This window comes from Rhamphochromis sp. 'chilingali' (assembly GCF_963969265.1).
Source record: "Rhamphochromis sp. 'chilingali' genome assembly, chromosome: 2".
Lineage (NCBI taxonomy): Eukaryota > Metazoa > Chordata > Actinopteri > Cichliformes > Cichlidae > Rhamphochromis > Rhamphochromis sp. 'chilingali'.
This window is the reverse complement of record NC_137930.1, coordinates 59,615,859-59,634,638: the sequence shown is the minus strand read 5'-3', so window position 1 is coordinate 59,634,638 and position 18,780 is coordinate 59,615,859. Positions and strand designations below refer to the sequence as shown.

General features: G+C 39.7%; 1 protein-coding gene across 2 annotated transcripts; it reads right to left on the bottom strand.

Annotated features, from left to right (window-relative positions):
* Positions 1 to 258: 258 nt before the first annotated feature.
* Positions 259 to 18,780, bottom strand: elapor2a (endosome-lysosome associated apoptosis and autophagy regulator family member 2a). Of its 2 annotated transcripts, none has more exons than XM_080874469.1 (22): positions 18,514 to 18,780; positions 16,866 to 16,986; positions 15,351 to 15,540; positions 15,123 to 15,270; positions 12,901 to 12,990; positions 12,153 to 12,258; positions 11,898 to 12,050; positions 10,463 to 10,551; positions 10,173 to 10,353; positions 9,947 to 10,075; positions 9,387 to 9,477; positions 9,182 to 9,284; positions 8,958 to 9,095; positions 3,472 to 3,735; positions 3,211 to 3,384; positions 2,934 to 3,117; positions 2,574 to 2,670; positions 2,386 to 2,487; positions 2,162 to 2,288; positions 1,583 to 1,761; positions 1,100 to 1,268; positions 259 to 984 (listed from the first exon to the last, which is right to left on the bottom strand). In XM_080874469.1, the coding sequence occupies exons 1-22, from the start codon at positions 18,607 to 18,609 to the stop codon at positions 916 to 918; spliced, it is 3,000 nt and encodes a 999-aa protein (XP_080730595.1). In that variant the 5' UTR covers positions 18,610 to 18,780; the 3' UTR covers positions 259 to 915. The 2 variants fall into 2 exon arrangements, with proteins under 2 accessions (XP_080730595.1, XP_080730596.1); XM_080874470.1 differs by lacking the exon at positions 18,514 to 18,780 and adding an exon at positions 17,165 to 17,204.

Genomic DNA, 18,780 nt, shown 5'->3' with positions numbered 1-18,780 from the left:
AATAGAAGCAAGTGCACCAGATCTATATAACTGGACATCTGTGAAATGTCTTCATATTTTAATAATGACTGTTTGTGCAAGCTTGTATACATATGTTTACAGATGTTTTAAATGTCTCTTTGTATTCCTCTTTTCAGTCTGCAAAGCATGCAAAAGTACCTTGAGTCTAAATAGTATTGAACAAATACATTTGACTTAACCTTAAGTCAAATGTATTTATTGCTTAATTTTTCAGCAGCTTTTTAATAAGATAATCAAACTGAGTCAGATTATACATAAATACATCATGATTTATTTGAAGTACATGGACAGTCCACACCACAACCCAAACAGAATATGGCAAATTCAAATTTCAACTGATCAGTAGTTCTCTTCATTATATAATTTCAAATAAAAAAAAAAAAACAACAAAAACATGAGAAGGTAATGATTGTACATGAAAAGAATAAACCATCTGTGTAAACATCTGTGGGATATGGAAAGGCAAATCATAGCTTTCCTGAAGATGAACTATACCACAGGTATCAACGAAATATTGGACGATACGCAAACTGAAGAGAGAAAAATAGCAAAACAGGACATCTTAAATAGGTCTTTGTCTTACCCTGAGCTCTTCTATCAATTTTTTCCTGAAATAAATTAGAATCAGACAGCTATCAGGAAGTGTCAGCCACACACCTGCTTCACAGTCTTTAACTGGACAGCTCCATCGTACCAAGCTTTAAGGCCACCAGGTTAGTGTGACTCGTTTGAGCATGGCTCTGATGTTATGTCTATATGTGTGTGCACATACAAACAGTTGGTGTTCCAGGTATCAAAGCTTATAAAGGGGATAGTTAGATAGGGGTCACAAAGTGGGAAAAGTCTCTTGAAGGTCTGATTTCTCCCCTCAGCCCCCTTCACGGTTCTTCCACTCTAGCTCCACACCAATGTTTTGGAATGAGCCGAATTTAGCTGCACATTTTCATAGTTATCTCCATTTCTCTAAAATGAAAACGAAAAGAGAATTATTTTGCAACACTATATAGTTTGTTTGTTTGTTTTTTTACCACTGTGGAACTTTGTGGTTTTAAAAGTATAGTGATACTGTGTCTCTCACCTTGGATGCTATGGCTTTGAGTTTTCCAAGTAGAGAAGGTTTTGTGTATACAACTTCATCCTCCATGTCTGCCTCATTCTCCCCCTCCATCACAGCACAGCTGTCAGCCACTGGCATTTCACATTCCTTATTAGCAGACATCACCAGCCGGGAGTACTTATACTCCAACCTTGCACAGAGACAAGTGACAGAATCAATACTGCAGAAATTTACAAGAAGAAGAAGAAGACGAAGAATCTTCACATAAATACTGTGATGTTACAGAGACAGAATGGCAAGAGATGGGATTTGGTAATAATGGAGAAGAAGAGACAAAGTTAAGGAAAGAAAACAAAACATGTGAAGCTAAAATCTTACAGCAGTGATGAGGAAGAAGGTGAGAAAGGGAGAAGGGGAGAATATTAAGGGGAATTAAGGGGAAAATGAGAAAACATGTAATTAAATAATGATGTGAGAAGTTAAAGAACAAGAGGCTAAAGATACCGTTTGTTCTTCTTCCAGAAATAGCAGGTCAGGGAAACGAGCAACACTGCAGTGAAAGCTCCCAGTCCTGCACCAAGCTGGATCCAGAACTCAATGCCCTCACAGGTCTGTGTTTTCTTAGCAGGCAAGGGCACACCACCCATGCACAGCTTTGGTTCATTCCACACATACAGCAAGTCCTAAGGGTGGATATACACACATGAATGGGACAGCGCATACACTAGTAAGTGTAAATATGAAATTTGAAGTGTTCAATAGGTTTGTCTTCATTCCAGCAACCTGCATTTTAAGTGAAACAAAGACTGTTATAGTGCTGACTTTAAGCTTTGTGGGATTTTTCTACATACATGGATATTTTGGATGCTAACAACCTTTAGGCTTGTTACCATGAACGGTTGTGGAATTATAACCCGTTTGGTTGCTTGGCTGGCTATAAAATTGGATAAGAATTTTAAAATCGGAGGTGAATATAAACCACTTCAAATGAAAGCTGCAGTACACAGTCTGTTTTAATTCACATTAAACATGCCTTTAAGAAAAATCCAGTACTCATAGACAAGTATATGTCCACACACACACCTGATTTCCTCCCTTGCAGACTCCCTCTATCTGATGGTAGTCTCTTTCTGTGCATGTAGGACAAGCCCCTGAGCTCTCCCATAAGAATTGAAAGGTGCAACCATCACACGTTCCAGCAGGACACTGACTGAAATAGCCAAAGGCACAATTTGTTCAGTAAGCTGGACCACAGCACAGAACAGTGACAAACACATGAAAATTAGAGAGACGTTGATGAGAAAGACCTGGGTACTGAGAGCTCCCCCGTAGTGCTCTTGTCTGGGTTACAGCGAAGTGTCACCACCACGCTCCGACCCGACTCGCAAGATGAAGTTGTCTCCAAAGACCTTACACCAAAAAGCACAGAAAGCAAGAAGCTTAAAGCAGTGATTTTTTTTCCCACTCTATAAATAATGCCTGTAATGATAGGCACCTGTAGTAAAAGTTGACATCAGGAACTTTCTTGGAGGTCTTGGGAAACAGATCTGGTGTTACACTTATTCCTTCAAGGTTGTTATCCACAGTTGTCCCTGTTAATATTTATAGAAATGTATTACTTAATAATATGTCTACTTTTAATTTGTCTTTAATCTTTTCTATGACAGGAGTTTAACATTTAAAGACAAGCAAAAAAGACCTTTTATATTATACGAGTAATGATCCCCACAAAAAAGGACCTTTTACTTATTATCACATATTATTTTATTCTTTTAAAATAAAAATAGAGGCATAAAAAAGTAAACCTAAATTCAATTCTCTTCACTGCCACCGTCTGTGTTTGATGCTCACTAACCAACAAATGTGTCAGCCAGGTTAATGGACTGCGAGGAGAGGGCTGTGTGGAATCCTCGTCCACTAGCTGGGATTATTGTTGATTGACAGATGAAGGTCGTGATGGCATTGGGCCCTTCCTTTTCTCTCTGGGAGTCAGTGATGGATAGGTCTGTTACATTGTCTGTACATACTGCCAACTGACCCTTAAAGAAAAAGAGAAAATTGCAATGACATTCAATTTGTGCACAACACATTTAAAATTGCAGGATTTTCTGCGCATTTTCATCTTTGCACACCTTTCCTCCACAGATACTGATATTGAAGTGATGGAAGTACTTGGTTCCTTTTGAGGTAAAGCTTGGGCCATTCATCAGTGACCCCACTGGCCCAAGTGAGCTGAAGTCAAAAGTCAGAGTGGCATTGCCTTCTGTGTAGGTGAAGTGACAGTCACTATAGCATAAGCTGTGCTCCTGGAAAACAAATACACAGGTATCTGGTGTACCGCCTTACTGATAACAAGAATTTTCTTAAATTCTTTCTCAATCATAGCAACAAACCTTGTCACTTTTGCTGGAAGGTCCACAGGATTTGCAGGCATCAGGGCCTGGTGCAGCGTGAGGCATCAGGTATGTGTTAGGTGGACACTCTGTGCACTGGCTCGTACTTGCGTCTATGTAATGCCCAGGTGGGCACGGCACACACGCAGAGCTGGACGGTTGTGCACCGAGGGCACAAACCCGACAGCTAGAGGACACTCCGTCCACCGCGTTACTCACAGTGATGGAGTAGATTCGCGCCACATCTTTGACATACTGTCGTACCTTAGGTAGAGAGAGATAAATACACATCAGCTAGATGACATGAAATAAAATCTCCAGTGTTGATATATTGTGCAAGACACTGAATGACACTTCAGAATTTATCTTTAGAACCAAAAAGAAGGGAGTACTTGGTGTGCCTAAAGTGGTCTGACCTCAAGAACTCAGTCATTTCAGATTTTATTAGCTATTGCACAAATTACAACACAATGACAACAACAGCAACCAAAGACAGTTTAAAACAAAAAGCAAGAAGCAAAGGTTACTGCTATTCTTTTACAGTTTTGCACTTTATGATATGTAATAAGGTTTGCAATTATATGAGATAACTAAAATATTTGAGGTAAATTAAATTAGAGTTATATATTTATATATAACTCTAATTAATAATATATAAATATATTTATAATTTTAAAGGACACCCTAGCCCACACGTCAGTGATCGATTTTGTAACTGTATCATCAGATCTGCAGCTGTATGTGCTAGACACTTGGGTGAAGAGAGGTGCTGAGCTGACAGCTGATCACCACCTGGTGGTGAGTTGGCTCAGGTGGGACTGTGGGATCTTCCATAGAGGAAGCAGAGTCTGGGGAGGAGGGGGGCGAGTCATCTATCACCAGGGGTGACCCCACCCCTGGTGATAGATGACTCTATCACCACCAACTCTTTGGTGGGATAGCCCCTGGAGTGGATGAGGTTCCTAAAGGCTCTGGGTGTTGTACAAAGACTGAACTTTGGACACAGGAGCAACAATGCGGTTTTTGTCCCGGTCGCTGAACACTGGACCACCTCTTTACCCTTTTGAGGATATTTGGGGGTGCATGGGAGGTTGCCCAACCAATCTACATGTGTTTTGTGGACTTGGAGAAAGCATCTGACCATGTGCCTCGGAGAGTTCTGTGGGAGGTGTTTCAGGAGTATGGGGTGTCTGGCCCGTTGCTTTGAGCCAGTTGATCCTTTTGCAACCATTGCAAGAGCTTGGTCTGCATAGCCTGTAATAAGTCAGGCTTCCCAGTGGGTGTTGGACTCTACCAGGGAAAAAGTAACTGAGGAAAACAAAGACATGTTCTTATTAGGAGACTTTAATATCAATTGGTCAGCTCCTTCTTGTCCTTTAAGGAAAAAGATAAGTTCATCAGCGTCGGCTTGTTGCCTGTCTCAGATGATCACCATTCCCACCCGGGTCACGGTCAACGCAGGAGGTCATCATCATGTATTGATCATTCATTCATATATATATATATATATATATATATATATATATATATATATATATATATATATATATATATATATATATATATATATATATATATATATATATATATACACACACACACACATATATATATATATATATATATATATACACACACACACACATACATACACATATATATATATATATACACACACACACACATATATACACACATATATATACATATATATATACATACATACATACATACATACACACACACACACATATATATATATATATATATATATATATATATATATATATATATATATATATATATATATATATATATATATATATATATATATATATATATATATATATATATATATATATATATATATATATATATATATATATATATATATATATATATATATATATATATATATATATATATATATATATATATTCCTGAGCATTGCTCTAATATTGTTTCTATTCCAGTTGGCTATAGTGACCATAATCTTGTAGGTTTGACCAAGAAAATGAAACCACTGAAAACTGCACAAGATTATTTTTCATAGATCATACAAAAATTTCAATGCAGATAAGTATATTAATGACGTAAAAGAAATTCACTGGACTGACATCTGCCTCGAGAGTGACCCTGATATGGCATTATCTATGTTTATTGAAAACTTTTGCTACCTGGCTGACAAACATGCCCCCTTAAAAAGATTTACTGTTAAAAAGAACTACGCACCTTGGTTAGATAATGAACTTAAGGTTGCAATGTCAGAAAGGGATATAGCAAAAGCAAAAGCACATAAGTCTGTCAGTCCACAAGAGTGGGCACGATATCGCGAGTTAAGAAATCAAGTAACTAAATTGAATAGGCGCAAGAAGAAAGAATATTATCAACTTAAGCTCAAGGAGGCCAATAAGGACAGCAAAAAGGTGTGGAAAGTTTTAAATAATATAATGGGTAGAGATCTTGCTCCGGTGATGTCTCACATCTACACGGGTGGTACGTTTATAAGTAAAGCTAAGGACATAGCCAATTATTTTGCGAATTATTACAGCAATAAAATAACAAATTTAAAATCTAATATGAGCAGAGGCGATCCCACCTTATCACGTCGTCTTATACAGGATGTTATCATGAATAATAAGCAATGCCAATTTAAGTTTGAGGCAGTGAATGCGGAGATGGTAGAGCGCTTATTGATATCACTTCCTGACGATACATCCTCCGGCTCTGATAACATAGACAGTAAACTGCTCAAAGTTGCAGCCAAGTTTGTGTCCCTTCCTATATGTCACATATTTAATAGATCTTTGGCATGCAGCTTATTTCCATTGCAGTGGAAAGAATCAAAAATAATTCCCATTCCTAAAAACAAGAATGACGTTTTTAATGGTGTCAATAGCAGACCTATTAGTCTACTCCCCGTTCTAAGTAAAATTATGGAGAGGATTGTCTATGAACAAATTCAACATTACCTAACAGAAAATCAGTTACTCACTCAGTTTCAACATGCCTACAAACCTGGTTATTCCACCAGTTCAGCTCTCATTCACATGACAGATAACTGGTACAAATATCTAGATAATGGGAATTTGGCCGGGGTGGTATTTTTGGATTTTAGTGCTGCATTTGATTTGATAAATCATGATCTTTTGATAGATAAACTAAAATGTTATGGATTTTCACCAGCTGCTTTGTGCTGGATGGAAAGTTATTTGTCTGGAAGAAGGCAAAAGGTTTATTATAATGGTTATTTCTCGGAGGGCTGTGAAATGAACTGTGGTCTACCCCAAGGCAGCTGCCTCGGTCCACTTCTCTACTCAGTCTTTACAAATGATTTGCCGTATGTCCTGGATAAATCTCATCTTGTAATGTATGCTGATGATTCCACCATGTTTTATTCAGCCAGTAGCCACTCTGAATTGACAAGCGTATTACAACTAGATTTGCTGAACGTGTTTGATTGGATAAGTAAAAACAACATGATTTTAAACGTGTCTAAATCCAAATCCATGTTAATAGGAAGTAGAGGACGCTTAGTCAACAGCCCACAACTAAATCTTTCCATAGCTGGATTGGTATTAGAACAGGTCACCCAGATTAAATTACTTGGTGTTACCATAAACCACCACCTTTCATGGTCTCAGCACATCAACTCTGTTATTAAGAAAATGGGACAGGGCACAGCTATAGCTAGGAAATGCTCTTTTTATATCACTTCTTCAATTATGAAAGATGTCATTAATGCACTAGTATTATCTCATCTAGAGTACTGCTCAATCATTTGGTCAGCAGCTAATAAGACAGATCTGAACAGACTTCAGTTAGTCCAAAATAGGGCGGCCAGATTAGTGTTAAGGTGTTCATATTATACAAGTATTGATAAAATGCACGATAAACTTTCTTGGCTTTCTGTACAAGCTAAATTATACTATGGATTACTTGTATTTTTAAAGAAAGCAATACTGGTAAACACACCACACTTTTTTTATGCTCAGTTGCAGTATCCAGATGAAATACATAATCATGCTACACGATTCTCAACTACCGTAACCACAATTTAGTAACTCCTCGAGTTAAAAGTAACTTTTTGAAAAACTCTGTTATATTTAGAGCATCTTTTCAGTGGAATAAGTTCCCTTATGCAATTAGAGAATTGGCTTCTATTCATAATTTTAAAAATCACCTAAAAGCCTATTTAGGCAGTTTTTAATTTATTTGTAAAAATTGTAGAGGGTAATGTCACTTGTAATGGAAATTGTGTATTTTGTTTGAGTGTTTTGTTTTGGTTTTTTTGCTTTTTTATATAATTTTTAATATTCACATGTTTACATTTTCAGAATTGTAAAACCTTATTGTGGATCTAAGAGCCAAATTATGTGGACAATTTGCATCCAACTCATTGTGTAACATTTTATTTGGTGGTATTTGATGGTTTGGGCCCCAGGAAGACTAGCAACCACTGTTGTGGAAGCTAATGGGGTTCCTTATAAATAAACAAATAAATAAACCAGGGTTGCCGTTTGTTACAGATTCAATTTATAATTTAAATGGGCAGAATTTCTAGGCCAAGTGACAGAAAGCTTCAACTTGGGTGGTCTCAGAATCTCATCTCTGCCTTTCGCAGATGTGGCTCCGTTGACTTCATCAGGCGGTGGCCTCCAGCAGCAGGATGAGAATCACCACCTCCAAGTCTGAGGCCATGGTCCTCAGCCAGAAAAGGGTGCCATGTCCATACTAAACCAGGTTAGGGACGAGTTCCTGCCCCAAGTGGAGTGCCTTGGGTCAGTATCTTGGGGTCTTGTTCACAAGCGAGGGAAGAGGGGAGTAGGAGATTGACAGACAGATTGGTGCTGCAGCGCCAGTGATGCGAATGCTGTACCGGTCTGTTGTAGTGAAGAGAGACCTGCACTTAAAAGCTAAGCTCTCAATTTCCCGGTCTACGTCCCTACCCTCAGCTATGCTCACGACCTTTGAGTAGTGACCAAAAAACGAGATCGTGGATACAAGTGACGGAAATGGGCCTCCTCTGAAGTGTGGCTGGCCTCTCCCTTGGAGATAAAGTGAGGAGTTTGGCCATCTGGGAGAGGCTCAGAGTAGAGCTGCTACTCCTCCACATCGAAAGGAGCCAATTGAGGTGATCTGACAAGGATGCCTGCTGGGGTCTCCAGGGTGATGTGTTCCAGGCATAACCCACTGGGAGGATGCTGCGTTGCAGACCCAGGCCAAGCTTGAGAGATTATATCTCTCATTTGGCCTGGGAACACCTTTGTGTTCCCCCAGACAAGCTGGAGGAGGTGGCCAGGGAGAGGGAGGTCTGTCTGGGTGTCTCTACTTAGGTTGCTGCCCTAATGACCCAGCCCCGGATAAGTGGAAGGAAATGGATGGATTGGGTGGAAAGTATTAATGAACATCGTTCACTGACAGCTTTGAAGTGAATGTAGTTTAAATTAGTTCATATCTGTGTGTAATTGTGTACTTCTACTCACATCTGAAGCTTGGTTAGTCCTCTGGAAGGCCCATGTGTAGGAAACTGAAGCATTCTTTGTCATGATGTGTGTGTAGGTTTGCCTTGTTTTGTTTTTCTCCCAAGACTCCACTATTTTTGTACTCTTCCTGTTTACATCCTAAAAGATTCATTAGACAAATTTCTGGTTTGAAAATCTATGGTAACATTTTTCAGAGCAGCAATCATGTCAGTAACTCTTCTCACCATCATGAAGTAGAGCTCACAGTCAGCTGTGCAAGAAGTTTCAAATTCAAATGTAATGCGACCAAATTCTTCCCCTGAATGACTCGACACTGAAGTAGGAAGCCTGATGGCAAATAAACAGAAGAAGGGAATTAGTCACAGCTGAAAGAAATAGCTCAGTGGCAAAAGTGATGGAGGCTAAAAAACTCAAAGCTACTATCCTTACTTGAATCCAGGAACATGGAGGTTGAGGATGAGGTAATCATTATCAGAGCTTCCGGCTCCAGCCTGGATGTGATTACCTGCAACCGCCCAACCTGAAAATAAATAAATAAATAAATAACTGATCAAGCACACACATCCATACATATGCAATAATACTAAGTGCAATAATCCTTTCTGTCATCGTTGTATTTTTACTCAGTTGTATATAGTATTTGTATTCTATTTTTATCTTATTGTATATTTATTTTATTTTATTCTACTGTATATAGTATTTTATTTTATTCTATTCTGTACAGTTGTGTACTGTATTTATTCTTATTGTATTCTAATTTTTGCCTCATAACTTTTGCACTGTCCACTTCCTGCTGTGACAAAACAAATTTCCCAGTGTTGCGGTTAGTGTCGTGTGGGTGTTGCGGTTAGTGCGTGTTGCTAATGGTAGCCAAATATTTGCCATGCTTTTTGATTCACTTCATTGGAGTCATCACACAATACAGTGACAAAATAGACCAGAATTGAGGGAAAGAGCAAAAGTGGGCATGTCTTGCCATAAACACCTACCATTCATACTGTCACACTTGGAATTGCCGACATTAAAACAGGAAGTCTTCATGTTAGAAGGAAGAACATTCCACCATTTGTACTCATAACCCAAGGTGGGCTCAGAGCCTGCAGGACACTGCTGACATGCTGGGGACAAACAGTGAAAAACACAATTGGGAAACCGCATGAAACAAAAGGTAAGTGGAAGACAAATGAGGACTGTAAGATAGAAAGTTTTCAGTACGTTTCATGCCATCGGAAAAGGTCCCAGGTGGACATGGTGAGCATGTGGCCGTGTCATTGTTATAGAAACCAGGGTTACAGGGGGGGCAGGGCTCTCGTTCTCCACTTGGAGGCAATGTCACAGCTCCAGTCACATTCTCAAGACAGATCTTAGGTTCAACCCACTTAAATATGACCTGTGTCTGAAATCAGATAAAAAAAAGGTGTGAGTTGGAATAAAAAGGACAAACTGTGATTATAGAGCGAGTCTCAACAGGCTCTTTAGTAAAGAGGTAGCCTCTTTTCTCTCACCTTGCGCTCTTGGTCACAAGCTGTGTGGATCTGGAAATAATCCTTCATGGAACAGGGAGGTCTGTCCTTACATGAGCCAGATCCCTCAGCTAGGAAAAGTGGGGATACATTATATTAATATTAGCATAGGAGATATAAAGCAAATATAATTATTTAAAAACAGGAGCAATTTTAAGCAGAATCGATCCCCCCCACCCCCATTTCCTTTTATATGGATACAACACTAGCAAAGCAACAGTCGCAAAATATGTACTAAATAAAATATGTTTATTCCCTGGATGATCTAGCTAGGAAAGAGGACTAGGGCCACTGGGGAAAAAAAGTGGGCATGTGATTTTTTTCTTCTTTTCCAGAAGTCTGAGACAAAAGAAAGAATTCTGAGGTTAAGCTCAGAATTTTGACTTTTTCCTTAGAATTATTTTTTTTCAGAATTCTGGAAAAAAAGAAAACTTTTTTTTCCCCCCCGGTGGCCCTAATCCTCTACCGTATCTAGCTGTATCCAGTGACTTTTAAATTACTTTACTAAACAGAAAATTAATTAAATGCATTATATGATTCTTTATCAAGGCAGAGTGTGCCTCAGTAAAAACTGTGGAATTGTCTGTTCTTTCATCTTAAAACTTAAATTTCATTAGATGGTTAAACAGTCTGAACAACTCGTTTGAAGTACAAAGAAGAGTTGTATTGCCATATCAGCTGGTTTTGCCTTTTGGTCTTCATAAAACACATCACCTAGTACAGCTCAAATAAAAAATATTAAAAAATAACATCAAAATACATATCGGTCAACAGTGCATCTACAAGAAATGGCCAATCATTGTCCCAGGCAAGGAGTAGGTTGTGTCATATTTAGTTCATAATCCAAAGGAGTGCAACTTATTGGCAGTCCTTAATACTGTATTTATCCTGAGATGTGCCTATTTAATATGGTACAGGCCAATTTTAAAAATAAGTGAATACATTTTTTTTAAATCACTTGAGTAGAAAGATCCAACTAAATACATTTTCAAAAAGTATGTTAACATTATGTAGCAGTATGTAAAAGTATGTTACAAGATACATCATACAAATAAAATAACCACAGTACTTTAACTGAAAAGTCCTCGTTCAAACCCCCTGGGGGGAAAAAAAAAAAAATCTAAACTTCTAGTTCAAGATTCTAGTGCATTGGCTGCCTTCCTATCATATTACATATGTTAGCAAATATACTAACATAATGATCAAGCATTACTTTTGCTGCCCCAGTTGCCAAAACCTGCTATTCCCTTGCGATCACGCGGGCTCACTGTGTTTCTTTTTCTGAAGTTTGACAACTGTGACATAAAAATAGGACAAGCTCTATCTATATCCTTTAGATGTGCTTCTCTAAAAAGCAGTGATAGCAATTAGGATTCAAAACAGATTTGAAATGGCAAATCTAGCTTTTTATTCATACCTGCATACTGAGTGCTGGTGTTACAGGGAGTGCAGGAACTGGCACCATGGCCAGAATAGGTGTCCCGAGGACAGGGTTCACATGAGGAGGAGCCAGGGACTCGACTGAAAGATCCCGGCTTACACGGAAAACACTCTGATGTGTAGGCAACACCTGAGCGGAGCAGAAAAGATAGAAAGAAGACGTAACTGTTTGATCTATTTTGTTGTCATTTTTTATAAAGAGAAAAAGAAAAAAGCAAAAGTAACCACCAACCCTCAATATGAATATTTTTTAGCAGTGCAGGATTCACCACTTTTTTTCCCATCGTAACACCACCAGTCCTCCAGTAAAGGATGTTGGTGCCAGATTTCAGGTTCACCTAGAATACACATATCAATGCATCATCAGCTTGGGATTAAATATTAATAATTAATATAATATTCTATCTGAAAATTAAGAAAGGTCATTATATGCGATCAGCTTAATTGCAGCAGCTAAGCTGTAACTCTATAGCCATCTAACCATGAAGTATAAAGCTTAACAGCACAAGTTCAGAAAACATAAACTGCAAAGTATGCAGGACAACAGTAACTTTATACAGATTGTTTTGTTTTCATGGCATATAATGCCACGTAAGTAAATTCATATATTTTTTTTCTTATTAAGGAATTAAAATAGCAGAACAATTTTCTTGAACCAAACAAATCTAATCTAACCTGCGAGAAGAAGCAAGGAGCAGTACCACCACTAGAAACCTATCTCAAGAAGATCCATATATTACATTTAATTGTACATTTTAATTCACAATGCAGAAACCAAAATATGTACGTGCAGAAGCTCATTTACAGCATGAGTGGAAAATTACTGGAGACAATATAAAATGATGCCAGCTCCTTTCTGTGTACACGCTTCCTGCTTCTATCCGCTCTGTGGATGTTACACAATACATTTGATTTGGGAGAACGAGGCTAAAAACCTGCCCTTTCTGTCTACTTGTCGTCGTGCTCTGTGAGACATTTACCGTATGAGTTGCCCATTCGCCATGCTTGGTGAGCTTGAGCCACTTCTTGTCATCAGAGTGATCCATTTCTTGACACTGGTCATTCTGGATCTAAACACACACAAGCAGATCAAAACCTCCCCCCTTTTTTTTCACACTAATTTTCAGTTACAACATTGTGCATGGTTTATATGTTCATGCATACACACCGCATCACTACACTGATAAGTGGACAAGGGAAAATACAAAAAAAAGTACTAGAATTAACTGTAAGAAAACTATGTAACTATGCTTTAGCTTGAGCACAATCTATAGTACTTTTTAATTAGCTCTTGCAGGCTTCTTACAAATAAAATAGCATTGATAGATGTATATACAAGCAATAATAATAGAATAGAATAGAATAGAATAGAATAATCCATTTAATTGTCCCACAAGGGGAAATTTGGTTGCCAAAAAGACACATATACAAACAAACAGTACACAGGACACAGAACAGAAACATACACAATTTTTCTTACATATTTACATTAAGGACAATGGTTACTATATACAGAGAGTACTGTACAGTTACAGTGGGGCAAAAAAGTATTTAGTCAGCCACCGATTGTGCAAGTTCCCCCACTTAAAATGATGACAGAGGTCAGTAATTTGCACCAGAAGTACACTTCAACTGTGAGAGACAGAAGGTGAAAAAAAAAAAAAATCCATGAATCCACATGGTAGGATTTGTAAAGAATTTATTCGTAAATCAGGGTGGAAAATAAGTATTTGGTCACCTCAAACAAGGAAAATCTCTGGCTCTCACAGACCTGTAACGTCTTCTGTAAGAAGCTTTTCTGTCCCCCACTCGTTACCTGTATGAATGGCACCTGTTTGAACTCATCATCTGTATAAAAGACACCTGTCCACAGCCTCAAACAGTCAGACTCCAAACTCCGCCATGGCCAAGACCAAAGAGCTTTCGAAGGACACCAGGAAAAGTATTGTAGACCTGCACCAGACTGGGAAGAGTGAATCTACAATAGGCAAGCAGCTTGGTGTGAAAAAATCAACTGTGGGAGCAATCATCAGAAAATGGAAGACATACAAGACCACTGATAATCTCCCTCGATCTGGGGCTCCACGCAAGATCTCATCCCGTGGGGTCAAAATGATCATGAGAACGGTGAGCAAAGATCCCAGAACCACACGGGGGGGACCTGGTGAATGACCTGCAGAGAGCTGGGACCAAAGTAACAAAGGTCACCATCAGTAACACACTACAACGGCAGGGAATCAAATCCCGCAGTGCCAGACGTGTTCCGCTGCTGAAGCCAGTGCATGTCCAGGCCCGTCTGAAGTTTGCCAGAGAGCACATGGATGATACAGCAGAGGATTGGGAGAATGTCATGTGGTCAGATGAAACCAAAGTAGAACTTTTTGGTATAAACTCAACTCGTCGTGTTTGGAGGAAGAAGAATACTGAGTTGCATCCCAAGAACACCATACCTACTGTGAAGCATGGGGGTGGAAACATCATGCTATGGGGCTGTTTTTCTGCCAAGGGGACAGGACGACTGATCCGTGTTAAGGACAGAATGAATGGGGCCATGTATCGTGAGATTTTGAGCCAAAACCTCCTTCCATCAGTGAGAACTTTGAAGATGAAACGAGGCTGGGTCTTCCAACATGACAATGATCCAAAACACACCGCCCGGGCAACAAAGGAGTGGCTCCGTAAGAAGCATTTGAAAGTCCTGGAGTGGCCTAGCCAGTCTCCAGACCTCAACCCCATAGAAAATCTGTGGCGGGAATTGAAAGTCCGTGTTGCTCGGCGACAGCCCCAAAACATCACTGCTCTCGAGAAGATCTGCATGGAGGAATGGGCCAAAATACCAGCTACTGTGTGTGCAAACCTGGTAAAGACCTATAGTAAACGTTTGACCTCTGTTATTGCCAACAAAGGTTATGTTACAAAGTATTGAGTTGTATTTTTGTTATTGACCAAATACTTATTTTCCACCCTAATTTATGAATAAATTCTTTACAAATCCTACCATGTGGATTCATGGATTTTTTTTTTTTCACATTCTGTCTCTCACAGTTGAAGTGTACCTCTGGTGCAAATTACTGACCTCTGTCATCATTTTAAGCGGGGGAACTTGCACAATCGGTGGCTGACTAAATACTTTTTTGCCCCACTGTACAGTTAATAATGAAGTGATGGCAGATGTTTCCACTGAAAGGCAACGAATACTCACAAAGAACTCAAATAGCAGGTTACTGTCAGGATACTGGTAGTCAAAGCTAACTGAGCCTTGTTTCTTCAGATGCACAGCATAGATGAGAGAGACTGTGCATTCATCCCTGTTGGACTCCAGATAGTTTCCCTGAGGAGCCCAGGAAGAGCTACAAGAAAAAAAATAAATAAATCCAGCATAGTATTTTTTACCAACTTTTTCCCTTTTTTAAATGTCTTACTCAATTACCTGTTACAGGTGAGGCTGTTATAACCGGGTAGGCTGTTCTCCAGGGAGGTTGCTAGGCTACTAAATCCAATAGGCATGTAATCCCATTGGTCGAAGCGGATACCGCTACCGAGGGAGTAGCTTCCTGCTGCACACTGAGTGCACTCCTGAGCTGACATCTCCAGGAACTCTCCAGCCTTACACGAGAAGGCTAGTGGACACAGTGAAAGAAAGAAAACAGTTTTTGAATTTACCAACCTTCTTCACATTCTACAGCAAAAAGCATGGTCGCATCAGCCATTACATGTAATGTAACCCCAGTGATTGACAAACTTCATTCTTACATCTGTTACAAAGCGTCTTTGTACTTGTTTTCCCCTCACTGAGCCATTGTGTCTCTGCATTTCTCCAGAACAGGTATGAGGACAGTTCTTCCTCATACCTGTTCTCGTCTAATGGCATTGTGATGCTTCTCTATGCTAAATGTGAGAGCATGCAACTGCTTCAAGGCTAGATTTAAAAATAGTTTGCTCTGGCAGGCACTTTGATAGTTACACATAACAACTGGTGACAGATAAGCTCATTAAGTGGGCGGTGTGCTCCATTTCAATACAGTGAATGACACTGAAATATCATATGCGAGTTAGAATTAGATGACGAACCTATGAGAACACAAGTGTATATAAATAGTGGTCTGAGGAGGAAGAAGGAAACAAAAAATTGTTTAAAATAACAAAAGGTGAGAAACAGTGCTGATATGGAAAGCATTTTGTTAGTTCAGTCTTCAGTGCATTCCAGTTCACGGCACTATTATTATTAAAATAATAAATAAACTTTTTCCAAACAATTTATGCATACATAACACATGTAGGTTTGAAAACAGTAAAAGAAAAGAAAGCATCCATGAACCCTATTGTTGGATTCGATCCATTAGTGAGGTGGTGTTGAATAAAAGCACTGGGCAAACCTGTACAGGTGAATGATAAAGACCAAACTTGTATGACCAGCAACATGAGCATTCCGTCATGTAATGAAACGGTGTCATCTTGGCTCCATTATGATAAGAGTGTCAAACAAAAACTACAAAAAGAAAAAAGTAACACCCTCTATGACTCACTTTTTTACTTAAGAAAAAAAAAATACATTAGCATCGACTGGAAAGGTTAGTTACATGGCCCAATAAAAAGCACCAAACGAGCTTGAGTTAACATCCTCAAGGACACATGTTTGTCAGTGAGCACCTGTGCATTCTTGGAGCTACACTAACATCTCCCTGTCCTTTCACTTCACATTAAACAACCACTAACCTTCATCAACACGTGCCATCAATTATGTGCCTTGTTTCGTAGCAAGCACAGAAAGATGTTACGTAACATTGTTTTTGTGCCAAGGTTATTGGCCTGTAGCTTCACTCTATGGTTGGTCGACGTCCAAACACACTCAGTCAGGTTGTGGTGGTGAAAGTTCCAGCTACTGATAAGAAGGTGACATACACACATCAGCTTCAGTCATTTTCCACACGCACACTTAACTCACTGCATTCTGTGCCTCGCACTGGCGCTGGTAGTCCAGTACAGGCCCCAGGGTGCTGTGGGATGGCCACTCTCCACCGAGATCCTGTGCTGTCACACTCCGTGTACTCAAAGTAGTAATCAGTCTGCCAGGGAGACACACAAAACATAAGAAGTCAGTCAACATAGCAGGCTTGGACATAAAACCTGACTAAACATAGGCCAGAGGCAGGTCAGCAAACATCTCCACCCAAACTAAAGCACAGAATCATCTCTTCCAGATAAGAATCACCAGCAAATCAGAGCAGACTGCTTGCTACTAACAATGAATTCCTACAGAATCCAGCTGCTATTGGCTGAAAAACATGAGTGCCAGTCACAGTGTAATCTCTAAAGCTAAAACCATTCTTCTGCCCCTGGTCACAACAAACCATCTCCATGGCGATAGGAGTAGGGGAGATGGCAACAGTGGGCTGCTGGTGAAAGAGGCTGAGTCATTTTACCAGCAGCTTTTAACATTTCAAGTAGGCTCACTTAGACATTCGATTATTGCATGTAATTGTTTTAATCTGTGGCCCATGAGTGAAAAGCACTGGCCCAGTGTTCTTGATTCCACTTCTCCTCATCTTGTGTCTACAGAGGCGGGTGGCCTAATTTCTGACAGTTTACATAATGCTATTCCTTGAGCCAAACCAGATTTTGACACCCCGGCACATACAGGCTGTTGTGTGTGGAGTGATTTTTTTTTCCCTGGTTTTAAGTGGGTCTAAGGTTAGAGCTCAGAGACGCTTTCCGATAAAGGTCACAAGAAATGAGGCTAAATCAAGCATATTAATACACAAACTGTTTTTACTGCTGTAGTGATACAAAAAATAAATACAGGATTGTGAACTGTGCAACACTAAACCCTCGTTATCTCTTGTGACTCCCATAAGTGCTGTGGTCAATCACTGATGTGGCAGCTGTTCAATATTCATCTCACACCATGATTCAGCAAAGTCCTCTTCGGAATAAATTTCTTTCAGCGTAAACATCAGCTCTGGTAAATCTCACCCTCCCCAGAAGAGCTAAAGCTGCACAATGATTTAACCACCATATAGGAACAAACTGGAGGCCCGCAGTAATCTCTTTGTCAGTGTGAAAAAAGAGAATGACTTAGAGGAATGTTGCTCCTCTATCTTGGGACACCTCTGTGTGTGTGTGTGTGTGTGTGTGTGTGTGTGTGTGTGTGTGTGTGTGTGTGTGTGTGTTGTGCTGCCAGCCTAGTGTCAGAACGTGTTGAGCTGTGCCAGACCAAAGGGAAGGAAAAGCCAGTTCATGCAGGAAACTGATAACTTAATAGCACAGACTGGTGAAGTTCAACAAACACCAGACCTGAACAGTGATTCATACTCCTCCATGTTGTTCGCGTTATTTAAACAGAAAGCAGTGCTGAGGTGTGCGTCTTCACACATGCTGCAAATTATAAAGTGGGACTCCAAACCTACACCGTAAATCGACCCGGAAATGTGACATCAATGTTTAATCGTGTTTACTGTTCGATCACTAGATTAATAACTCGCTCAAGCGTGCGCAGACACAGCAGCCTTTCGCCTTTTCTTTCTTTTCTGTATAAACAGTCAGTTATTTTGATATAGCGATAAACAGCTCAGACTGATTGACTGTAGCCTCACCTCAGTACACTGCTTCTGTCCTTTCGCCCCGTCCATCAGCTGGAGCGCGCAGAGGATGAGAGCGCAACGACCGACGAGCCAAGCTGAGGTCTGCATTGTAGATCATCGAAGGTGGCGGGGGGGACACAAACACACAAAAACAACCGAAATCCAGGAGAAAAACGGAACGTATCATGAACCCGAACCCGGCTTGACACCTGCTTATATCGCTTCTTGCTTCCCAGGCTTTCCACCTGCAATTACGCTGCGCGCTCCAGGGATGCCTCA